The sequence below is a fragment of the Syngnathus acus genome, chromosome 4, assembly GCF_901709675.1.
Source record: "Syngnathus acus chromosome 4, fSynAcu1.2, whole genome shotgun sequence".
NCBI classification, from domain to species: Eukaryota; Metazoa; Chordata; class Actinopteri; order Syngnathiformes; family Syngnathidae; genus Syngnathus; species Syngnathus acus.
The window spans coordinates 10,271,276-10,295,939 of record NC_051090.1 but is presented as its reverse complement, the minus strand read 5'-3'; the positions used below and the strand labels follow the sequence as shown (position 1 = coordinate 10,295,939).

Sequence of the window (24,664 nt, the reverse complement as noted above, 5' to 3'; positions counted from 1 at the left end):
CTAGTGTGCAGTAATTTACTGCAACATTTAATCTTATACAAGTAGGCCAAAAGTGGAACTTTATTGGGGGGGTCACCAGAAGGCAGTCATTTAACAATTTAACAAGTATAGGTCCATCAATTTATCGTGTTCCCGGTGAGGACTACTGGACTAGTACATTATAATGTACATGTAATATAATGTAATATAATGTATACATGGACTAAAAGATGCTCATATCTTCATGCCGCCCATGCAAACCAACCGCGATGGTATGGGACGTGGATTATACCATTAAGAGGGGGGTGCTTGGTAAACATCGGCACCGCCGGTCGGTCTATTTTGTACCCTGATGCGTTCGTTATAGAATTTGAGCCATACTATATGCGCAATTGTTAAAAACGTGTTTCCTTATTAATAGTGTTCCTCTCGTATTGGCAAAAGTGTTCCCTCAGTTTGTCCCCCCCTGCCGTGGTCACCGTAGTTCCTGAGCAAGTGCGAGGCGCTGTCACGCTGCCCAGTGCTCAGCCGGCTTTTGGGGGAGAAGTCGGCAGAGGGATGATGCGTCTGCAGTGATGGCGCTGCAGCTGAGAAACGGGGATGCGGCGTATTACCAGAGTGCACATTATTACACCTCGTCCGCTGTCAGCTACAGCGGCAGCAGCCATTATCTGTCCCGTTTGCCAGGTAAGGAGAAAGGCTTACCATGCAGGACCCCCGGTGTATGACAGCGGGTTTTTATGCGTCACGGTACAGGGAGAATGAAATGAGAGGCATTAGAGGAATTGATCATAGAAAGGTGGACATTTTGCGCTTGTGCTATATATCAAGAGGAGTGCATCAAGCACCTGACCCGTCTTGTGATACAGATTGTTTTGAAAACCCCGGAAGACCGCAAGGATTCATATCTGGGGCCCCTCTGTAATTGAACACAAATATAGTTACGTATTTGATTCGTGACGTCACTCTCGAGGGCTGCGTTTATTGTGCGCAATTTTTACACGAGTATGACATGTACTGCAGTCAGTACAAGGTGTGCATGCATGACACCCCCGCAGTTGCCGCTAATGCTGCGCTTTCCCACCATTTGGTTATGCTGCAGCAAAACGATCCAGGACACAATCTCTGCATAAATTACATGTGAAGGCTGAGAGCCGGTGAGATGCTATTTGGCTGACAAGAACACTGGTCAACACATCACAGCAATTCCCTGACGTCATTCAAACGTGCCCCCTAGGGCTTGAGAGTGCAGCAGCAGCAGCTCAGAGCAATCTGATTAGACGCTTAATAGTTGCATTAATGGAGTTGCGCCGGTCCACCTAAAATGTGCTCATCTGTCAGCATCCTTACAATCAGGACTTGGATATATATGAGTTTTATCAGCAGCAAAATGTTCAAACGTTTCATAGGGAAGGGCTAATCGAGAATGCAGAACGTTATCTGGCTGAACACTCTGCATCCTCGAGGTGAACATTCAGTACAAATAAACCGTTGGTGGCTTTGCATGATCAAAATAGTAGTTGTGGTTGCATAGCATCATGTGGTACAGTAAGCATTGTGAACATGTATGGATCGTGCACTCTTCTCATTGTCCAGTGAAGCGGATGGAAGAAGTGCAGGAGGCATGTGCTTCTCATTGCTCCATAATTGATGTGATACAACGGGTGAAGGGAAAAAAAACACAAGAGAACTTGGCCTATTTAGAGATTCTTGCTGGATCCCATGAGATTGCCGTTCTCCAAGAAAAGAAGAGGTTACAGCGTCATGATTTCAACCTGGAAAAAAAGAATCCGGCAAGAACTGCGACTTCGGAATACAGTGGCAACAAAGTGTTCCTTTGAACAACGTTGCGAATAATCAAGTTTGACATAGCTCAGTTCATTAATGCTATTTTTACTCCCTAAAAAGTGGTCAAAGGAAAGTATAAAAGTCTGTGCATATTTAGTGTCAGAAAGACAAATAAAACTGAGTTTGTATTCTAACAAGTTTAGTCTGCAGTCAGTCAAGAGCAAAATACGACATACTTGAGTCAAATGAAGCCAAAAGTCCTTCAAATAAAGTGCAGATTGTAGTTGACATGCTGTCATTAACCTAAAAAAATGGCGAACTAATTCTGAATTAATGTCATCACAATTCCCAAATTTTGGATCGGCAAATCACTGGCATGAATCTTTACAAGTAGGTCTGCTTGTTTCCATGCGCCGGCATGTCAATCACTACTCATATTTCAAGATGGATGAAATAATATCCCTGTAAAAGTTAAGCCCTCAGTGGGTCATACATTTCAACCACAAACACAACTAAAATAACATCGACAGTAACTCAAATTACTCAGATATATTTGACTTCTTCAAATAATTTCAAATCCAAATCAGTTGACAGGACGATGCCGGCGTGACCTCAACGATAGTTTTCTCCTGAGGTCACGCGTGGCAGGTGAGCGCCAGTGTGTTATTTTGGGCCCATGAAATGCTACCGTCAGGCGACCAGTAGAATTCCAGCTGGAAAGCTATGACACAGCTGCTAGATGATTGCCGAGCCTGCGACGTGCGCAACCTGTCACTTAAACAGCTGATTTTGAACCCCACTTTTTCCGTACGCTGGAGGACTTTAGCGTCTGCATCGTCGTACGCTTGGCGGCATTGCTGCCGGCTCATCGTAATCTTTCCGATCCTCATTCAAGTGTGAAGCTTTTCTGTCCTCCGGGCTTTCGTCGTTTCGTATTTCTCGCCAGGCTTTCGATTATTGTCATATGGCTGATTTATGCCGGTTACTTCGTAAAAATCACCAGATTATTTCAAGCGGCCATTTATACCTAATCCGAGACTCGATTCTTAAACGTTTGTGATAACATTAAGTTCTTTCTGAGAGAAATGAAAATGTGTTTGTTTATGTTATGCAATAGGCACACCAGTGTCAAGTGACTTTTGGTAATGCGGCTTGCAGATGTCGGTCTAAAATTAGACGTCTGAGTTGCGCATCTGTAAACGAGGAAGACATTGTAGCCACTCAAGAGTGGATGCAAACAAGACCTCATCGGCTTGCTGGTGTGACGGTCAGGCCTGTTCCCTCACAGCTGGGTCAAATGCTGATGCTGCCTCATCGGTGTCGGTCGGAGTGATTTCATCCGCCGTAACGTGAGCCATCATCATGAATCACTGCATGAATAAGATGACATCGTAAAGCAACGCCGGTTTAAAGTAAACATGTTGATCTTCATGATTGTTGAGTTGACTAACTTGCACGGTGGCACATCTTCCTGTGCTCAGGGCCAGAGGCCATGTTGAAGCCTGCTCTGAGTCTCTTCAGCCATGCCCAGCAGCCTTTTGCGCATCAGCTGGGACCTCCGCCGCCTCTCGTCGCTCCGCCGGTTGTCCCCACCACGGCGATCGGACCGCCCAACATAGTGGGCGCCCAGACTCTGGTGCCGCCTCCAATGGCGGCCACTCACACCTTGAGGCCTCCTCCCATTGCGCCAGTGCATCGTTTAGGCCCGCCGCCGCCACTGGGGCCTCCTTCCTTGACACACACCTTTGGACTACCATCTCTGGACCACTCCCAAGCTATGGTGCCTCCTTCCTTAGAGCTCAGGCAACCACTCAGGCCTCCTCCTTTGAACCATGCACATGCGATGGTTCCCCCTGTGCCTGCCGGAGCCAACAGATTCCCCCCGCCCCCCGGTCCCTTGCCCTCCCCGCTTATCCCGAGCCCGGAACTCTCCCAACTGCCCCTAAGACCCGGGCCTCCTCTCATCTCATCGCCGGTGTCGGGTCTTCTTCCAGGTCCGGGACCCCCAGCCAGCGAGCAACCCCGGGAAGAGGCCTCACTTCTGGGCCGGGAGGAGCAGGAGGATACGCTTGCTCTGGAAGAACTTTGTAAACCATTGTACTGTAAACTCTGTAATGTTACTGTCAACTCAGCTCAGCAGGCACAGGCTCACTACCAGGTTAGCAGTCGCAAAACGCACAGCAATGTGCAGTTCAGCATACAACTCTCCTTTGCCACTTTGTCTCTCCAGGGGAAGAACCACAGTAAGAAAATGCGGAATTTCTTGGCTGGTAGTCAGCAGCCGCCAGCCATCAGGATCCCCGAAGTCCTCGAGGTAGCCGGGCAGACGAACCTCATCTCGGGGTCTAATGACAGCGACGCCACAAGGCAGGTGAGGCGCCAACCCACCAGATCTGTTGCTCAAGTAGACAATCTGCTGACACGGGTCAATTTTCTTTCGTTTGGATGTGCAAAGCCAAAGACTGCACTGCTTTGTCGTGTGTCTGCAGGCGCTGTCTAAGGGGCCCAGCCGGGTAATTTTGGCCACGGAGAATGACTACTGTAAGCTGTGCGATGCCTCCTTCAGCTCTCAGTTGGTGGCACAGGCTCACTACCAGGGCAAGAACCATGCAAAGAAACTTCGTCTGGCCGAGGCTCAGCACAACACCACTAACACGTAAGCTTCACACTTTCACTCGCTTGGCTAAAACGTGCACTATGAAAACATGGTCTGCAAATTGATCAAGCATTTTTTTGTGTCCAAAAATACAGTTTGTCACGTGAAAGCGTGTTACTCGGGACCTTCTATTTCAGGGACTGCAGTCGTGATGTAAGCCCGAGAAGGAACAGGAAAGACGGCAATGAGTACCGATTGGTAAAAAATCGCCGGAGCCCACAGCTTCCTACCTCCATGCAAGGTAAAAGCTCGCCCTTTCCTATTTTACCAGCGGGGTAGCAACATTTTTTCCAACCTCCAGAGATTGGCTGTGTTTGTCTGCAGGGCCGTACTACAACCCCAGACCGAGGCAGCGGATCCCCAGGGATTTAGCCATGTGTGTGACCCCCAGCGGACAGTTCTACTGCTCCATGTGCAACTGCGGAGCCGAACAAGAAACGGACTTCCGACAGCATCTGGAAAGCAAGCAACACAAAGCCAAAGTGTCGGAGCTGAGGTACCGCAACGAGATGGAGAACTTGGGATACAGCTAAGGATCGTGGGAACAGCGTGAGACCCAAGCGGTCAAACGAAAATATTTGCTGCGGGCATTTTATGGAGGCGTTTGTGTCAACATGTTGCAACTTTGTTGTGAAATTATAGCTTCTCTGGTTTCCTTTTTTTTTTCTGTCCAACTCAGGATCCAATGTAACGTAACATGTGATGTAACACAATTGGTTGGATCAATAGGAAGAACAAAAACAATGGCGCTGGTCCTACGAATGGGATCAATTCCAAAGCACAACCAAGATGACGTGGCAGGAACAACAAGCGTGATGTGTAACATGAATCTGGTGGCCTTTGCGGACCTCGAGTGGTCCTTTGGATCAGGCTTAAGGCTTCACCCGGCTGGCCTTGTTTGTGCCTTCAGTTGTAGGGAAAGTGAATTCTTACAAAGAAGCTTTGGCCGACCATCCTGGCAATGTCGTTGAGATTACTGACGACTTTTCGATATTCTTGCCTGGTTGCTTTCTCTACGAAAATCATATACCATTATATTACAGGCGTATTTATAAAGGTTACTTATAGTGTACATGTCTTTGATATTGGGTTAACATTTATGTCTACTCGTACTACTGTAACTATTTCAAATCTATAATTGTCAGGAATCTATTGTGCAACAACTACTTTAGAAACTACAGTCAAAACCAACATTAGTCACAATTTTTTTGTCTTTTGGAAAATATTTGGCATGATATATCAGAAGAGGCAAAACACTATGAAAAGTATTATTATGCTTAATATATTGCACCAAAGATAAAGTTATATCCTTGTATTCCGAGCAGTCTTAGGTTTCGAATCATTGCAGTAAATAAATTTCCATTGAAAATACTGTACATAAATCCACCAGATAAAATTGCCAAGGGAATGGTTTTTTTTTTTTTGGTGCGTTTTTTTTTTCTGCTTTGGGCAGTCATTTATTTTTACATTTTTTTTCAAGGTTTTTTGTAAAGCACTTGATAGCATGCCCTCCCCATCAGCAGTGATCACAAGCGCTCGTGCCATGAGTCTTTGGCGTCTTGCTCAAGGCCATTCAGAGGATTCATGCCAAGCAAACATCCAAGCTGCCTCATCCATCATCGGTTTATCATCCCATGTAAATATTGACCGGCAGACACGATAGCCGCCATCTCTGAGCGTAATTTAGCGGAACTGTTTCATCATACAGAGCATGAATACACACTCGATTTGTCGTAAGAGGGACAATATTGGCAATCGAGTATGGCCAAAGTGTTGCCGTCTTTTGAGACTGCAGCATGTGAGTCGGAGTGCAACTGTCGGGAGCATTTTATATATCAAGGACACCGCATGGAGTGGCTCAAAGAACATTAGGGCACAGAAGAATTTTTTTTTCCACGTTTTACTACTTACTTTGCATGAGCCTGAAAGTGTCGTTCGGGAGTCACCAACCCTTTTCAAAATTTGTAACAGACTGATAGAGTACAACTGCAATGATTTTATGGCCCAATGAGAAGAAATTGTAAATTGTTTTCAATTAGTAACATGATTTGTTTTTAATATAATAAATGAATCATAATTCTGAAGTCTCACTACAATTGAGAGTAGCAAGGGCACTGGTCCCTTCTGAAGTGTGGTTGCACTGATTTTATTGAGAAGAATTTCTTTGTGCACTCAGAATCAGTAAGCTTGGTGACCAATCGGCACAGGAGATTTGTTTTCTTTTGGGTTACACATTGCAGACAAACATTTTTGGGGCTTATTTGTTGCATTAATAAGATGAGATCATTTTTGGTATTCGGTAGCCTACGCTGATGTTATTTTCTACGCTGTGCTGACGCGGGCATTACAATTGTCATAATACTGTTGCTCAGAAATGAAACATGCCACTCAATGATATTATTTTCCCCTGATGACTGAAGACAGTATATTCTTACTGAAGAATAAACATGATTATATTAATAACCAACTTGAGATGTTTATTAGAGTAATGTGTCTTATGATACATTCACTTCCAGCGTGCAATGGTCCAAGTTTAAAAAAATTAAAAGAAAACAAAAAAGCCACAGTGTACAGTGTAAACTCGTATTGGCATAAAATCGGAGTAGTCTAAATGTATTGAGCTCAGCTCCAGCAAAAGTGCTGGTCATCGTTTATCATTAGTGATGGGAACATGCGCCATTCTCAAAGTGTTGCTGTGTACTGCTGAATGAAAGCACGGCCAGGCAGATCCAGCAGAATTTTCGACGACACTGTGAGCATGTCATTACGTTGCACCCGGCGTCTTTCTACGACACAAACACATTGCACAAAAATATGCTTTCAATATTTTTTTTTAACTATCAAGTGAAGTCAACGTACCTCTATCTTGCTGAAGCAGGACGGACAGTTTTTGGTGTTGAGATGAATCCATCCCTCACTCAGTGATGACTCCAGATTGAGGAAAAGAACCTTGCGACCGTACCTGCTCACCAGCAGACGGCGCCTCTGCTTACTGCCACTGACGTAGTCATCCCACAGGAACTTCATACCCTCTGAAACGCGCACAGCAAAATGCGTTATGTTTATTCCTAGAATTTTGAAATACCTAGCTTTAGCCTATGTAAAACAAATAAAGTAGCCAGCAAGCACATAAAAGGTACCGAGTGAGTGTGGCAGGGTTGCACCGCTGTCCTCCGTGTCTTTGCTTTGCAGTCTCCTGGGCAACCCAGCTGGTGTGCAGCCTTGAGTTCCGTGGTAGGTCTTCTTGCAGCTGACGCAGAAGGCGAAGGCGCAAACGGAGCAGAGCGCTGCAGAGCTGGCCTCCTCCACAATGATGGGTGATGCACAGGAGGGCCGTGGGCAGTACGTCACATCTGAAGGGATGCGGTCAGATGCGTGACATACAGCACAATTGATTTCTTTCGGGGTCATCCACTTTGTAGGGAAACACCCCAAAGTCGCACCTGCCATGCGGTCCAGGCTGGACTGCAAAAGAAGCCGGTCGTAGCGTCTGAACTGTTCCTCTCCTACCAGACTCGCCACCTTTCAGATGGAAACACAATTGAATCAAAGATGGAGGGAAACATCTGCCGGGAAGGCGTCGTTGACGTTTTACTTGCGCCGGTGTGGGCGAGGCCGTGCAGCCCGCCTGAGCGCAGGTGACCCCGAGTACATTTCCCTCAGTTATCTGCAACCTGCAGAACTGGGCGAGACAGGCCCGGCAGAAGACGTGACCGCACTCCTCGATCTTTATGCATTCGGAACCCAGGTAGCTCACGAAACACACGGCGCAGTCATGAACTGTGCGTGCAAAAACATTCTGTGCCTGGGCTGCATCGTGGATCAAAATCTCAGACAGGAGGATTTGCGCTGGACTAAATGCAAGAGTGGAGAACGCCGCCAAAGTGTCTCCAGCAACGTTTACAGGTGTTTCAACATCACCGCATGTGACAAGGTGAGAGATTGAATGACTTTGGTCCGCCGTGCTGGAATCTGCGGCCCCCCGAGAGTCTTCGTCGCAACCGTTCGTCCTATCGTCAGCAAGAAAACCCGAAAGGTGATGAGTTTGAACATTTTCGTATCCCGAAGGCAAGGTGGTTTCATTTCTTTTGTGTTCCGAGAGCGCAGCATCTCTCGAGCCTTTGCTCTTGTACGGGGCGCTGTGCTCGTTGGGCAGCTCCAGCACAGAACTGACATTCAGGAACGTGAGCGTATCTTCTCTCAGGAACTGTACCCAGGAGAAGAGCACCACATTCCCTGCGGTGGCTCGGTAGAGGTCGGTGAGGTGAGCTCCCAGAGCTGCAAGCTGGAGGAAAAGGCACACGTCATCCATTATGTCATCCGAGCGCCATGATTGCATGTGGTGCTCATATTACCTGCTCATGTGTGAGCCACTTGCAACTGAGAGTGAAGGAAGGAGGAGAGCAGGAGGGGTAATCCTCAGTAAGTCCAAAGGTCAGAAGCAGTGGTGGAAGGAATGAGACCTTGTACTGCTTCACTGAGTTACCTTTGGAAAAGCAAATAGGGAAAAACTTGGGCTGGAATGGAAACATTATTTTTCATAATACAATCACAGAAAAGTGATTGTTTGAAAAGCACTATGACCTTTACAGGTGAACTTAATTCTTCTCAGATAAAAAAATCCATAAAATCATATTTTGGACAGTTTCTACTTTAAAAACTGCCTTTTTTCTACAGCATAGTATTCACATTTATCCCTTCAGTAATTCCTGTTGGATTATTGTGTGAATTTAATGTTTCATGTTATTTTATTTGGGACTGTCGTTGCTTCTAATTGTTATTCGGGATAAATAAAGTGATTGATTCAAAAATGTTATGTCTTGAGCAAGGTTTCAGTCATTTACCTTGTGCGAGTGCCACCACATATCCCGAGGGCAGCTCCACTGACACTCGAAGTTCTCCCAAAGCCTTGGATTCATGTCGAGTAAACTCCTCTGAGCTGAAGATACTTTGCAGAGCCAGCAGTTCATTTTCTTGCTCCTCCAGGTCCATTCCGCACGTCAAAAATGAGCCGCTTGTTATTCATATGGTGCTTCCTGCTTGGTGTGTTGTTATCCGTCCCGCCGCTGACTCATCTCATCTGGATGATGTAATACACAAGAATCCGCAGCAACTATGCAAGCAGTTTGACTGCAACTGTGAGCGGCACCATTGCATCACTTTTATGACAAAGCAAACCAATCACGGTGTAATTATTGTATTCGAAACTTCGAATTCTTGCATGCATTACAATTTTTATTATCATCAAATTGGGTTGTGTACAGTGTACTGATACTCATAAATTATTTTAATTATATCTTCTTGAACGCCACACAAAAACTAATTCACACACCGGCAGGGATTAGAGAAAACTACATTTCTCATTTTCCCCTGGCAGGGGTTTTTGAGTTTTTCCTTGCCCTTTTGGGAGCTTAAGATCAGGGGATGCTTTGAGAATAATTGTCAATTTTTGTCTATGTGAAGCCCTTTGAGACTGCTTGTGATTTAGGGCTATACAAATAAACTTGACTTGACTTGACATTTACATGGACAAAAGTTCTTTAATACGATTACAGCAGATTAAAATCATGATCAAATGCAATATTTTCAAAATATTGGTCCGAATCGGACTTCCACGTTCGCGCATGACACTTTCGATCGGAACAAATTATTTTCACGTGCGCAGATTGACCAAATGTAGACCAAATATACTCAAGCTGTTGCAACTTCTGTACAAACAAAAGATCGCTTCGTCCATATCTACTTTAAACTTTATTGCAATCAAATTTTTAAATCCAATTAATGTGTCCATGTAAACGTAGGCACAAAAGTGAAAGGGGTCTCCCCCCGTAGTACTTGCTATTTTACTTTTGGTGTGAACGATGTGGCCCTCTGATTCCACAGCCTAAACTGAAAATTTTCTTCCTTGTTTTTTTGCTCTTTTTCTGACTATGTGATATTTGGGTGGCCGGAACGTGCCTACACTCCCGGACACACTCTTGCTTGTGTCCTTTGTTCCATGCTTTTAGTTTACAATGCGTTGAGCAGTAGAGCACTTTGTGGCAGCGAGTACAAGGACTCAGCGTCACCGCTGCAGATCGGCCACAATGATAGCAGAACCAAAATGGTTGCCTGGAAAAATATTCAAAGTTAGAGAAGCCTATCATGACATCATCACCATATGGGACAGTGAACAACAGTCTATCGGGCTACCTTGCTACGGGAGTTTGTTTGTCAGAACTTGTGTCGTCACCTGAGAGGAATATAGCACTTTATGTCCAGGGTGTCAAGAACAATGTATATTGTGCAACAAACAATGACACACTCACTATTCTGTAAAAGATGCTTTTCTCTCTCTAATCGTTCTTTCTCTCTCTCAACAGCCTCGTTTCGTAGCAGATCTCCCATTAAGCCGAGTATGTGACGGCGTGCTTTGAATGTTTCTCTCTCCTCCATGTTGAGCGTGCTGAAGGGCGTATTAGCAATACGCTTATCCTAGATGGTGGCATAGGTGTAACCATGAGCTGTGTTTTTGAATGAGATGTGTGTCCCAGGTTTGGTCAAGTAAGTTACCAGATAGGCCACAACTACAAAATGCCTCACTACAGTTTCATTAAACTCTTTTGAATGAAGTTGTATTACCTGGTTGAAAGAGAAGTGTGCAGAGTCAACCGCAGTCCCTTTCAAATCACCGATTGGAATTTGCATCAACATGTCGGCACCAGCTTTTATTAACATGTCCAACTGCATCACACATACAAATCAAAGAATGTACATGACGAATATAAGCAAAGAAGCATGGTCATTTTTCCTCACTGAAAAATATCGAATTGCGTTTGTTTTTTTCATGTAAGGATTATGACAGATCTCTCGGCTCCCGCTGTGGGTGTTGCTAAGTCAGGACTGAGTAAAAACAACTGCAGTACACAATTAATTGTGTACTTTGCCATCTTGGGGAAGATGGAAATCCATGTGAAGCGAAGTGAATACTTTACCAGTTTGACTCTTTTGCTATCCAAGTCGTAGCTGAAGTTACTGACGACACAAAGGGCGTTGCCCACTCCGTGACCCAGCGGAATGTTGGGATCTGCACCTTCGTTTAGGAGCACATTCACGGCCTTCCTCGGGAAGGGGTGGGGGGGGCATGATCATCATTTCATTCCTTTCAATTTCTACATTGTTAGTTACCATGTCATTGCCACTTGATATGGCCAAGGAAAGAGGTGAGTGTCCACTCCAGAGGAGATCGGTTCTGGCTCTGTGGGAGAGCAGGACTGAGACCGCCTTGCTGGCATTCTGTAGTCAAAACAAGAACACAAAGTGATCAGAGCCACAAGGGAAAAAAACAACAACAATCCCCTAGTGCATATGATGTCATCTGCATGGTCATTGGTGTATTTCCTCACCCGGTGGTCCGTTTGTCTCTGGCAGATCATGTGCAGAGCTGTTCGACCTCCTTCTTCAGGACCGGGCTGCGTGTGGATCTTGCCTGATTTTCTCATCGCCATGGGAACCTGTCAAACAATCACTCGAGGTTCCAGCCAATGGAACGACGCCCAGAGCAGAACCCGCGTACCTTATGCAGTTCATAGATCTCATCCTGGTCCGACGCCCGCGCGTCAGGGTCGGATAAAGCGTGCAGCAGCAGTTCAATGATTTTGGGACTTTCTGGGCCGGGCAAGACTGCAGCCACATGCAGAGGATAAAGGCCTTTCCACTGCAATGATGCGTGCGTTACGTTGGCAGGAGGACAGTTTCGAGTTGAGTGCAAAACATTCAAAGTCACGTCAATGCTACCTTGAGCGGGAGAGAAATGCTAGTGCAAGCTCCACTCAGCAAAAGACTCCTGACAGTTTCAGTGTCTCCTGCCATGATGGCCACAAAGAGGACAGGCAAGGGGACTTTGCAAATATTGGGGTCCGCGCCCCGATCTAATAGCAGATTCAGTGTGGACAAACGAAAACGGTGCCTGGTCGCACCGACAACAACTTAGCAATAAGGTTATTGAGGGGGGTGTACGGGACTTACATATATTTTTTGGCAGCTAATTTGCGAACCGTCTCCTGGGTATCGGAATGCAGAGGAAAGCCGGTGCGACTCAGAGCTTCAGCCGCGCCCTGCAGGAGCTTCTCCGACACTTGGATGTTGTAGTTGTACATGGAGCAGGAAGACGAAAAGGACTGCAGTGGGTTTGCTTTGATTTCTTGCTGCAAGCACACAAGAATAACTTTCGACAGAGGCGGGATCTTCATTGTGTGCACCGCCACGCTCGGGTTTGAACATTCACTGGTATGAGAGCAACCATCACCTGAACTGAGTTCTCCAAAAGTGGCAAATGAATCTGGTTCGTGGCGCCGAGATCGTCCGCAGTAGTCAACTCCTCATTGGCGGGCTCCTCATTGACATTCTGTGGAAAGTCAGGAACCCATTTTACAGTGGCAGGTATCGAGAATGTAAATGCATCTTTAAAACGCTCTGGAGTCTGATTTCATCGGTTGAGCAACTCATTAATGCCACGTGAAATTACGAGTGGGTTAAGTTTTTCAGGCAACAGAACAAAAAAATAGCATGTTTATTGAACCATTAAGCTTGCAAACTTCCATTTTCAAGACTGTCGACTGTATACTGAATTTATGAAACAGACTCCTGACTAGTTATTTTAGATTTGTGAAAAAATACAAAAATACTGAATTAACCAAATTTGGATACCGGGAGGTTTGCGTTGTCGACTCTTACCTGTGCTGGGGCTGGAGTTGCAGAATGCGTGTACAAACACTGAACGGGATAGTAGAGCACAAGACACACGGACAAAGACGACATACCCTCAAAATTCAGCTTATCAATACAAGCCCCCATGTCCAGCAGAAGGTCAATCACATCATTCTGGCTGTTCATCTGAGCGAGCAACACAACCACACAACCGATCAACAAAGGAAAAGCAGCAAAGGATGACACACTGGGACAACTTACTGCGGCCGCAATTAACGCCGTGTGCCCCTGAGAATCAGCGACATCGGGGTGGACGAACCCATCGAGCAAAACCTGTAAAACGGCCTCTCGCTCTCCTTCGGAAGCCTGGTGGATCAGAAACTCAGATGCCACCTCCAAAGAGCCTTTTGGACCAAAACTGTCCCTTTGGTATGAAAGAACTTTGGAAACAGCCCAATCCAAAGTTTCGGCCTGTTTCCTGAGAGGGAGAGAAAAAACTGACGTCACATATTTGAAGACTTTTTGCTCTGTGCGTATTTTGCACAAGCTTTTAAGTTGTGGCCGACCTGTGCTTGTGAATGTGAGCCAACATTTGGGCCGGTAAAGGCAGAGAGGAGGGCGGGTGCCGTTTGTAGCCCTCGTACGAGCAGGAATCGGGTTCCCACAGCTGGCCAAAATATTCCTGGTCAAAGACTCTTCTGACATGCGGGGGCAACGGTAGGTGGTCTACATCAGTGGAATAATTCTCAATGCCAGAGGGGAGAATGGTATTCTCATCGTATAGAAGCAAATCGTCATCTGCGTCGACCTAAACCAGAATGTCAATTTACAGATCACGCTAAACAAAAACCATGTAAACACAACACTTAAGCTATTGTGATCATTTTTCAATTAGTAAACTAGCTTTGTAGCTATATATTTATATTTGGTTTTATACTGGCTCCTCGCTAACTCCAAAATGAAGCGCATTACAGTCATCCAGTTGAGATAAAAAATCCAATCTAGTAGATTAGTCATCAAAATACTTCACCCCCGAATCTGTCCTGGCAGCTCCTTCAGAGAGAACCGTTTGGGGAGTCTGTGAAGAAGCAAAAAATGGACAATTCCTAACTCCATTGTGTAAATCCAACAAAATTATTAAAGTTTATTTACAGAGTATACAGAAATAATTTGGTTAGATCTCAAGCGTACTGTAAATGCTCACCTGACTTTGAGAACTTGAGGCAGCATCTTGTTCCACAAAGAACGCATATTCGGTAAAGTCTTTTAGGCTGAAGCTGCCTGGCACCGAGTTACACAGCTGTATGAGATGCTTCCCGTGCCAGAGGCCCACATTCTGACATCCGCTTGACTCGCTGAGCACGCCAGGACCAAACCTCTGGTCAGCGTGGTACAAGCCCTGGAAAAGAGAGGAGCACTTTCGTAGCATTCCAGTGGCATCTATCAAGTCACTCTTACCTTGAATATGGCTCCGTCAGGGTAAATATGTATCCCATATCCTTCTCTCCAGTTAAGGTAGAATTTGCCGATGAATTTGCTGCCTGTTGGCCAACAGTACATTCCATCACCATGCCTGTAGTCTTTGTAGAAAGAGCCTTCGTAGAACTACACACAACACAGACATTGGTGAATCTTGCTCAGATATTGTGGATTTCTTTTCACCATGGCATCACTTTTCGAGATCAAGGGTGAGAGCAGGTGACCATGTTCCACAATGGTTAAAACGTTCCACAAACAAATGTTGCACTTGTTGCCCCAATGCCATCTTACCTCTCCACTTCTCCAGGTGTACTTTCCCTGTCCTTGTCTGAGCCCATCGATAAACTCTCCCTCATATTTCGAACCGTCGAGAAAGTGTTGAACACCAAATCCCTGTCGTCTTTCCTCGCAAAAACTTCTGCTCGAACTCCCCGCCTGCGGTTGACGCAAACCCCCGGCTGCCCAAACATGTTGGCGGCTTGACATTTAAATTAATAATGGCGGCATTTGTTCGCAAACCTGCCAAGAAAAAACTAAATTCCAACATTCCCCTTTCTAATACAGTACTTGAGAACAATGACGTACAGGTTGCCACTAATTAAAACCCCTCAAACTAATGATGTAACGTTAGCATGACACTTATGAGAAATGATACTGCATCACATGACGTCACTGGGCAGTGCCCGCCCACTATAACTTACGTAGCCTATTCTATTCTGTTGTTTTTGACACCATAACTTTAAGCCGTGATCGTATAGTGGTTAGTACTCTGCGTCGTGGCCGCAGCAACTCCGGTTCGAATCCGGGTCACGGCATTGTAATTCGGTTCTCAGTCCTGACAATTAAATAAACTGAGAGCTTTTGCCGAAAGATGAGCATCAAGCCGTGATCGTATAGTGGTTAGTACTCTGCGTTGTGGCCGCAGCAACTCCGGTTCGAATCCGGGTCACGGCATTTTAATTCGGTTCTCAGTCCTGACAATTAAATAAAGTGAGAGCTTTTGCCAAAAGATGAGCATCAAGCCGTGATCGTATAGTGGTTAGTACTCTGCGTTGTGGCCGCAGCAACTCCGGTTCGAATCCGGGTCACGGCATTTTAATTCGGTTCTCAGTCCTGACAATTAAATAAACTGAGAGCTTTTGCCGAAAGATGAGCATCAAGCCGTGATCGTATAGTGGTTAGTACTCTGCGTTGTGGCCGCAGCAACCCCGGTTCGAATCCGGGTCACGGCATTTTAATTCGGTTCTCAGTCCTGACAATTAAATAAAGTGAGAGCTTTTGCCAAAAGATGAGCATCAAGCCGTGATCGTATAGTGGTTAGTACTCTGCGTTGTGGCCGCAGCAACCCCGGTTCGAATCCGGGTCACGGCATTTTAATTCGGTTCTCAGTCCTGACAATTAAATAAAGTGAGAGCTTTTGCCAAAAGATGAGCATCAAGCCGTGATCGTATAGTGGTTAGTACTCTGCGTTGTGGCCGCAGCAATCCCGGTCACGGCATTTTAATTCGGTTCTCAGTCCTGACAATTAAATAAAGTGAGAGCTTTTGCCAAAAGATGAGCATCAAGCCGTGATCGTATAGTGGTTAGTACTCTGCGTTGTGGCCGCAGCAACCCCGGTTCGAATCCGGGTCACGGCATTTTTGTCGTGCTGTTTCTTATCTCCTTTCAGTCCATAAGTTCAAATGAATAGGGTAATTATTTTCCGGCGGTTAATTCAACAACCTTGGCTTCCTATTCTCGAGGATATCTTTTTGGATATTGTGTGAGTTTTCGGAAGTCACCACATGGGGGCACTGCAGGCCACAGTACAGACCAGTCAAAACTTCCATTCATGCACTATGGCTTAATCAAAAAAATAAATAAATGAATAAATAAACGAACAAACACGCACACACACACACACGCACACACACACACATACACACACACATACATTCATACACACACACATACATACATACACACACACATACATACATACATACATACATACATACATACATACATACATACATACATACATACATACATACATACATACATACATACATACATACATACATAAATAAAAGTATCCAGGCATGTCTTTTTGGAGCTTCTGCACACTGTGGTTCAAGTGTTTGAATTACAAAGATTCGGGCTCTCCTGTCCGTTTATTCATCGACGTCATTTTAAATTGACAGTGCAAAAAATGCACAAACAAGAATTGATTACGAATCAGTGACTGGTGTAGTCTGTAACATCTATCATAAAATAGACTAAATGTTTTCCAAACGAGATGAGATGCTTACAAACGAACCTAATTTCGATTCCTTTGTGGCATATGTGAAGACATTTGCAATAAAATACACTTTGACTTTGAGAGATTTATCAATTAATTGATGCACCCTCTCATCCAAAACGTTGTCTGATGGCATCAAGGGGGCGAGTTACCTTATTGCTGCACTACACAATGTCGCCCGTAGCGACTTTTGAGTGCGTGTTGCTTCAAGTTAGCCGGCTGTCAACATTCCACAGAGAGCTCGCCATAATGATGATTAATTATAATTAATACAACAGACACACACGCATCTCCTTTTCCCCTTCTTGTTCTCCGTAATGTTTTTTTTAATGACCGTACATCTCCCGGGAAACTCTTTCTGCCCAGCGTGTTCCCGCCGCTTACATTCCTGAGACGTGAGTTCCGAGTGACGCCATCACGCTCGTGTGAGCATAACTATCTCGCCGCTTTACCATCAATATGTTGACGTCATTCTGTTCTAAATGTTATACAATTTTGTTCTCTTTTGTAAATAAAATCCAAATAAATTCAACAATTTTCGTGAAATTGCAAATGTTTTCTAAAATTATTACTTTATTGTCTGAACATCAGCAAAACGTTCTTACTTTAGTTTTGCATGTGCAGACGTGGGTTGTCAACTGCATTCCAAAACAGCAGAGGGCGCTAAAAGTCCAAACTGCTGGTTTTTAGCCCACACTTCTTTTCTAACGTTATTTGAATTAACTTTATTTTCAAGAATTTGGCACCTTGTATTTTTTTTTAGCCAATTGAGTTAAATGTCAGCAGAATCTCAGTCATGCTAAAATGTATTCACAGGTGACGCACACAAGGAATATGAGAACAGACTCATGGGAAGTTCAGCAAAAAGTCCAAACCGGCAGAGCAGGTGTCCTCTATTAAAAGAAGCTCCTTGACCTGGCCACTGTTGTCAAGTCCGGCATGCACAAACACAAAGGAGCCTTCATATTCACCGTTGGTGGTCTGCACAGCAATGGCGCTGGCTGGCCTGGTCTCGGCTCCACTTTCATCAGGCCTCTGGCCCGTCTCCAGAGCGTTCATCCATTCATTCATCAATGTGTATACAAGGGATCGTCGAGTACCCCGATGCCAGCCTTATTTTAAGGTATCTGGTAAATTGGAGGCTGCCGATACCAGCCACCGATACTTAAGGCAAAAAGAAAATCTAACATTGAGTAAGTCTGAAAAAACATCATATCCAACATCTCTAATATATATCACATCCATCACATCCGACTAGCGCCAACCCTCCGGAGATCCCGTTTCCTTTCACATCCTTCATGCCGTGTTTGCGCAGCTGACGTTCCGCCGCCTGAAAATACAACCATAGCTGGAGAATTAAAATGATGTATCGGCATGGCTGTGCCGGCACGCAGCGCTTGATGACTTGTTCACTGCTAGCTGTTCTAGAGCATCTGGACCAGGTGAAGTTGTCCGCGTGATAAGCTTTCGTGAGGGTCAAAGAGTGATGTATGAAGGTGTGCGTTTAGTTGTTCCACCTGCAGGACTGGGCCTCCTGTTGCACTTCCATTTGGGGGTCAGCGTAGTGTCAATGAATCACTGGGGTGGCCCTCGGTGGGCCAGCCGGCAACCTGCCGGGAGTCAGGGCCCCCCCACGTTTGTGGAGGCACACTGAGTGTTGTATAGGAGATGTTCTTCTGTTGGATGTCAGACGACTATGTACCCAGAGTCGTACTGTGTACCTCGAGTACTCATTCAAGTGTGCCTGCCTTGGACAGCTGAGGGCAGAATAAAGTGATACTGTACATAGACCTGGACTCAGCTCCTTAGTACATCACTAATATAAGTCGTTCTTCACAGAGGATAAAGAATATATGACCCTGAGGAGCTTCATATTAAATGACCCAGGGGACCCGTCCCTGGTCGTAGGTGACGCCTGACCTTGAGGACTGTGTAACTAATTAGGTGTCCTCCGAGAAGACTTTTTCACCGTCCGGATTCTTTCCGTGCCCCGTTGGCCGTCACGCTCCGGCTGACTCAGCCCATACAAGGAAGCTGCAGAGGCTTTGAGGCTTTGAGGCTTTGAGCAGCAATCAGGACACTTGAAAAGTACTTGTAGAATACAGGACATTGGAGTGATAAAAAAGATGAGCACATGTGATTTTTACGTCAAGTGCTTGATAAAAGCATGTACACATGAACAACATAACAACGAATGATCAATTAGAACTTTTGTTGCCATGGTTACCAGTTCAACAAAATAATCTGTGCTCTATTCAACCAATTAGTCGGAATGTTACGACATAAACTTGAGTTTCAAAACCAATGTGGTGTTATGAGGAGAAAAAGTAATACCGTATATTGTAAAACTCCTTTTGTTGCCAGAATAAAGTTCTATAGTGTTTAATCATGCGTGCAAGCTGCGAACGATTGGTCTTCACAGTTCACGCACGCACATATTGCTTGCAAGGACTAGCGCGAGTGTGCTTGCGCGTGACCGCGCAACACGGAGGCTGCACAACGCGCGCATCTGAGCCTTGCCGGAGCGCGCCCGCCCGCACGCGCACGTAGATTCGGAGCTGCGTCCATGATCTGCGGGAGCGGGAAGGTGCGGACAGGTAAGACGCCGATCACGCCGACACAATTAAAAAATTCCAGTGACGTCATCTAATTCTAGAACATTCATAAAACTGGCGGCCATTCTAGAACATACTCGTTACTTGGTCCGTCCGGGACCCTAAATGTGTTGCGTGGGATTTTTTATGAAACGATTTACCGTGAAAGTTAAATAACGAAAAGTATTTTATTGATTAACAAATGAAAGTGCTGCCGGGCGGTTGCTATTTGTACAATCTTTTTTGTACATAATAATAATAATAATAATAATAATAATAATGCACAGTTCTGCACTGTACATACCAGTGCTTTGCAAACCATTTACACCAATAAAGTACTTAGCTTTAATAATAATGCACAGTTCTGCACTGTACATACCAGTGCTTTGCAAACCATTTACACCAATAAAGTACTTAGCTTCCGGAGTAGCATAAACAATCCGTTCCAAATATTAAATGCAAATTCATTGTCCTATACTCGAAAAGTTCACACACGAAAGACCGAGGCATGTTATATCAACTAAATGTTTACCAGATCAAAAACCCAATTTCAGGTATAATTTTCATTTATGTCCGTTTCATATTTTGTGTCAGTGCTAAGTTCTTATTTAGCAATCAAATAGAGCGTAAACATGTGACATGTTGCCCCACCATTGGCTAAGTTTTTTCATATATGGAGTTGGATGTCAACATGGATTCCACAACCACTAAAGCTGATCGAAGAAAGGTTCCCATAAAATGTTGTATGTATTATTCTGCCTCCTGGTGGCCACAAGTTCTTTACATTTTATTTTATATGCACATGCGTCATATTTGTATGTTGGATGGATTTATGTCATTTCCATTTGTTTCAATGAGGAAAGATGATTTGCGATATAGTTCTCGTGGTCATGGATCAAGCAAACACTCACCAATGGTGGTTTGTGTCATTCCGAGGAACGTTCCCACTGGCATAATTGCGTTCCTCGTTCTTTTTGTCTTTCAGATGGAAAACGGTGGAGGCACAAGGCCTCACAGTGCCGGCAGCAGCTCGGGAACTGGAAGGTCAGCAAAATGTGCTGACGAAACAAACACAGCGCAAGCTTGTCAGTCAGAATACAATTGAAGACGTTAAAAAAAGCACAGAATCAAGTTGAATCAAGTTTTACAAGATATTCAACAACATTCGCTACCTTTTGAAAACACTCGCAATTGTTTGCTGCCCAGTTACGAAAATGACTATTATGACAATAAAATAATTTAAGAGAAAAAAAGTGGAAGGAAAAAACAGATGCCATGTCTCTAAAATGAAGGTACATTTTACAAAAAACAAACATTTCTAAATTATCATATTTTAGTAAGGAAAACAAAGAAGCCAAAATGACAGGCTACATCTGTGAAAAGATGAGAGAAGAAAAGTTAATTACTGTCATCAGTATGAACTGAAAACATGTGTGGATTATTTCATATACAGTAGGAGAGCGTGAAGCACAGTTTCCACGGCGATGCGGCCGCAGAGGCGCTCGCTTCAATTGCAGTTGTAAAATATTCAGCGCGAGCGATCACGTGTCCGCTGACAATGGCTGCACTTTCCATCGTGTAGTGTGTCACTGTGAACACACACTAAAAACTGCAAACAGCTAAATGCTAATGTCCGCTTTTGTGATGTCGTAAAAAAAAAACTGAATAAAAGGCGCACTCAAAAATCAGCGGCATGTATCTACACAGTCTCATACAATCTCGTTTTTGTTGCCAAGGCTTGATGGGCGACCATTTTGTTTTTGTCAGGTGATGGTGTGGTTGATGGCGGCGTTACTAGCCCTGGCGGAGGATGTTTTTTCCAAGGAGGACAGTCCAGAGAACCAGCTGGACTCACACCGGCATGGCCTCAGGCGGCCCCCCAGGAGGTCTGATGCACCGGAGACCCGCGACCTAGCTGACCCCTTCTGGCCGGAGGCCTTTGGTAGGTTCTTCTTGGTTTATCTTTCAACTAACAGCACTTAAGGAATTTTAAGACACCACTTCAGGAAACGTTTTGATCCATAGACGTGTTAACCTAATTTCGTGTCAACAGGCGCAATTGGTGTCATGAGCTGAGTTCTAACTTTCCAGGGGGCGCTACTGAGCGTAGCAGCTGCAGATTCACGCTTTCATTGGCCGCTTCTTTCACCCATTCACCCAACTCTGATGCTAAGCTAACTGCTACAATGCACTGGCACATGGGAGCTTCTTAATATAGTCCAGCTAAAGTATCTGGACCTTCTCAAGGCTGAGCTCGGTCACCGGAGCCCGGGTAAAAATAAGCCATTCAACCATGCAGCATCCTTCGAAAAAGTCCGTCCACTCAAACACTCCATAATCCAAGTTGTCAGGATAAGAAGAGTGGAATGCTCGCTATTTGTGGCAGATGGGAACCGTGCCAACCCACAAATAACAAAGATCTGCAAGTAATTGAAGTTCATTATGATTACATCGATTTTTTTTTATTTCTTGCCCTCTGCAAAGGATGACTAATATTACTGCAACATACTGACGAAAGGCCTCCATGTGTTATACCATTATTATCAACCGGTGGTCCGCGGTCCTCTAGTGGTCCGTGGCGGTATTGCAGGTGGCCCGCGAATTGGAAATGGAAAATAATTGTAACATATTTAAAAATGAAATTGATATATTATTTAGACTTGATTTATTGTCCAGCTAATTTTGTGAACAATCAATTTACTTCTTGGGGTGTTTTCATCAAGTGTAGCAAATTTGAACACGTTGCCCCTTCCCAAAGCAAAGTTACAGGGGGTACAAATTCTAACAGCAGCCCTATTACACTAAGTTAACCCGTGAGAATAGGTACACCCTCCCATTCCTAGCCATCAACCTTTTCTAGCCAAAGGTGATTCCTGACTGCCTAATGACTTCTTCACGTGGCTCAGTCGTAGAGTGACAGTCCAAACTTGGAGATATTGGGTTCAAGCTTCAAGCCCTGTGATCATGTCAAAGTGTCCTTGAGTAAGGCATTTTATATTTATATTTTGGTCCTAGTAGGGCCTGGCAGCGCCATTCATGGCAGCATCAATTTACTTTTTGTGTCTTCTTGGGTTGTTTTCACCGTGTAGCATATTTGAACAGGTTCCGCCCTCCCCAAGCAAAGTTACGAGGGGCGTGGCTCGGTTATAGAATGATAGACTTCAACCTTGGGTTCAACCCTCAAGTCAATTTAGACTTGGTTTATTCTCCTGCTAATTTTGTGAATCATTTACCCATCCAAAATATGTCAAATGTAGCTGAGATTCCCAAATTAGACATACAGATGCAAATAAATAGCCTGTAAAGGTCTATCCTCCTTTGGTGCAAAATAAAATAATATTACGCCAAAGCAGTGGTCCCCGAGTTGTTTCTTGGTTATCATGGTGGTCCCTTGGACAAAACCAGTTGAAAACCCCTTTATTATACTGCCCCCTGTTGGCCTCATTGATCGTATTAGACAAAAAACCAATCAACGTGGCTTGACAAGCACTGAAATGATTTTAAACGCTTAACATCTTTCGTGTTTATACTATCACAGCTCGCTGAGCGTGACGTGTAACAAGAAAATATTTCTGTGTAATTATGACATTACGTGCGTGCTGTGCGTGTCTGAACGTGGCTGCATGCGCCATCCAGTTGTCGAGGATTTGCTCCCCTGGAGAACATTTCCACAAATGTGGGCCTGCAGCCGACTGATTACAGTACTAGTGTTCCTGCCGTAAACTTGGAGGCATGAACTGACAAGCAATGCCGTGTGGATCCACGAGAAAATGAGGCCGAGACAGGCAAACTCATCTACGTTGCATCATTTTAGCATCGCAGCTTGAGTGCTCGGTAACGTGTACCTAATTTTTTGGCTTGTGTCACTGCCATTAAAAGCGGCGACTGACCATTTTGAAATGACATAGCCAAAGTGCGTGTTGTGTGTTTCTAGAAGCATGGACGCTGCTCCAGAACGTGGACGCCGCTCAGCGCCGTTGGCGGCGCTCACCTCGCAACGGCCAACCACCGACATCACGCAGCAAGCCCAAGAGGCCCGACGCGTCGTGCCGCGTGGAGAAGCGTCGGACGCGTGTCCGCGAGCTGGGCCTGGGCTACGACTCGGACGAGATCATCCTGTTCAAGTACTGCGTGGGTTCATGCCGCGCTGCCCGCAGGAACTACGACCTGGCGCTTGGGGCCCTGGTAGCACAGGGGGGCGTCTCGGCTCGCAAGCTCAGTGGCCGGCCGTGCTGCCGGCCCACCCGCTACGAGACCGTGTCCTTCATGGACGCTCGTGCTATGTGGCAGACTATCCGGTGGCTCTCGGCCGCCGACTGCAGCTGCGTGGGCTGAGCCGTCGCTTTGACAATGTTGTGATGTCATCGTGGAAACTGTAGGCGGCTTGGCGGCTTGCTCAAGGTGGGCAGCTGGGAGTCCAATTCAGAAACTTCTTGAGGGGGGCAGCGCCGAGATGCCCCCAAAGAGAGTTTTAACCCCGGAACTAGGAACTCATAGGAAGACCCTGGTAAGGGGCGAGTACTTTGGAAAGATCCAGGTCGGAGAGAGTAGAATCTCAAAGTTCCTGGAACTGATTACCAACTGGTCATTTGCTTTTTTTGACATCACTGCTAGATGCTTCTGAACTGCAATGGACAGCCAGACCTTTTCAAAGCAGCCAAGCCCACATTGCCACCAGCCCTTTTATTGATTTTTGACTGTTTTTTCAAGATCCACACAATCTTGTGTTCCATGACTATAAACACAATCTACCAAAAGAAAGAAGAAACCCCCTTCTTTCACAGGGGAAAAAGGGTTTTCCATTCTTTTGAAATCAGCAGCAGAACACATGAAAGATTGACAAACTTCTAACGTTCAACCAGAACTTCAACCAGAAACTGGAGAAAACAAGCTTTGATGTATCAGTGACTTTGATGCTATTTGACACATCTAAGATGTTTTGTGCTGCCATAATTTTTTGCTCCTACAGCATGCATGAGTACTCCCAAACTGGGCTAATTTCAAATCTGAAGTGGTGCATTGCTGTCATCTACTGGTGCTTGTGCATCAGTGAAGTTACTTCCAAGCAGCATCTAGCACTCCTGTTGAAAAACGTACGTATATGCAAATTACCTACAGTAGAACCTCTGACTCCGATCATAATTTGTTCCAGAAAACTGGTCGGACACCGATTTGGTCGGAGTCTGATTCAATTTTTCC

The 24,664-nt window shown here is 45.2% G+C and overlaps 4 protein-coding genes, 1 long non-coding RNA gene and 3 other non-coding genes across 8 annotated transcripts; 6 read left to right on the top strand and 2 right to left on the bottom strand.

The window, feature by feature from the left end:
* The first annotated feature begins 329 nt into the window (after nucleotides 1–329).
* On the top strand, nucleotides 330–6,890 carry zmat3 (zinc finger, matrin-type 3). The gene is made up of 6 exons (XM_037249994.1): nucleotides 330–666; nucleotides 3,249–3,925; nucleotides 3,998–4,138; nucleotides 4,257–4,423; nucleotides 4,561–4,664; nucleotides 4,748–6,890. The coding sequence occupies exons 1-6, from the start codon at nucleotides 555–557 to the stop codon at nucleotides 4,954–4,956; spliced, it is 1,410 nt and encodes a 469-aa protein (XP_037105889.1). The 5' UTR covers nucleotides 330–554; the 3' UTR covers nucleotides 4,957–6,890.
* On the bottom strand, nucleotides 6,520–9,542 carry LOC119121913 (E3 ubiquitin-protein ligase RNF14-like). Its single transcript, XM_037249993.1, has 7 exons — nucleotides 9,268–9,542; nucleotides 8,779–8,909; nucleotides 8,019–8,708; nucleotides 7,867–7,945; nucleotides 7,564–7,776; nucleotides 7,283–7,455; nucleotides 6,520–7,209 (listed from the first exon to the last, which is right to left on the bottom strand). The coding sequence occupies exons 1-7, from the start codon at nucleotides 9,413–9,415 to the stop codon at nucleotides 7,081–7,083; spliced, it is 1,563 nt and encodes a 520-aa protein (XP_037105888.1). The 5' UTR covers nucleotides 9,416–9,542; the 3' UTR covers nucleotides 6,520–7,080.
* LOC119121915 lies at nucleotides 8,916–11,915 on the top strand. The gene is made up of 3 exons (XR_005097780.1): nucleotides 8,916–9,015; nucleotides 10,786–10,966; nucleotides 11,834–11,915. It is a non-coding gene; the product is annotated as an uncharacterized LOC119121915 (long non-coding RNA).
* LOC119121912 (ankyrin repeat and MYND domain-containing protein 1-like) lies at nucleotides 10,162–15,335 on the bottom strand. The gene is made up of 18 exons (XM_037249991.1): nucleotides 14,882–15,335; nucleotides 14,570–14,716; nucleotides 14,316–14,510; nucleotides 14,142–14,189; nucleotides 13,678–13,919; nucleotides 13,373–13,589; nucleotides 13,139–13,297; nucleotides 12,711–12,809; nucleotides 12,431–12,609; nucleotides 12,200–12,371; nucleotides 11,979–12,119; nucleotides 11,809–11,916; nucleotides 11,591–11,698; nucleotides 11,398–11,520; nucleotides 11,045–11,146; nucleotides 10,732–10,897; nucleotides 10,616–10,655; nucleotides 10,162–10,534 (listed from the first exon to the last, which is right to left on the bottom strand). Exons 1-18 carry the CDS (start codon nucleotides 15,074–15,076, stop codon nucleotides 10,267–10,269), a joined length of 2,709 nt encoding a protein of 902 aa, XP_037105886.1. The 5' UTR covers nucleotides 15,077–15,335; the 3' UTR covers nucleotides 10,162–10,266.
* Nucleotides 15,336–15,750: 415 nt separating this feature from the next.
* On the top strand, nucleotides 15,751–15,822 carry trnah-gug. The gene has a single exon. It is a non-coding gene; the product is annotated as a tRNA-His (tRNA).
* A 67-nt stretch (nucleotides 15,823–15,889) lies between these two features.
* On the top strand, nucleotides 15,890–15,961 carry trnah-gug. The gene has a single exon. It is a non-coding gene; the product is annotated as a tRNA-His (tRNA).
* A 194-nt stretch (nucleotides 15,962–16,155) lies between these two features.
* Nucleotides 16,156–16,227, top strand: trnah-gug. The gene has a single exon. It is a non-coding gene; the product is annotated as a tRNA-His (tRNA).
* Nucleotides 16,228–19,409: 3,182 nt separating this feature from the next.
* Nucleotides 19,410–24,222, top strand: LOC119121911 (neurturin). Its single transcript, XM_037249990.1, has 4 exons — nucleotides 19,410–19,468; nucleotides 20,451–20,509; nucleotides 21,233–21,407; nucleotides 23,400–24,222. Exons 1-4 carry the CDS (start codon nucleotides 19,438–19,440, stop codon nucleotides 23,798–23,800), a joined length of 666 nt encoding a protein of 221 aa, XP_037105885.1. The 5' UTR covers nucleotides 19,410–19,437; the 3' UTR covers nucleotides 23,801–24,222.
* Nucleotides 24,223–24,664: the final 442 nt, after the last annotated feature.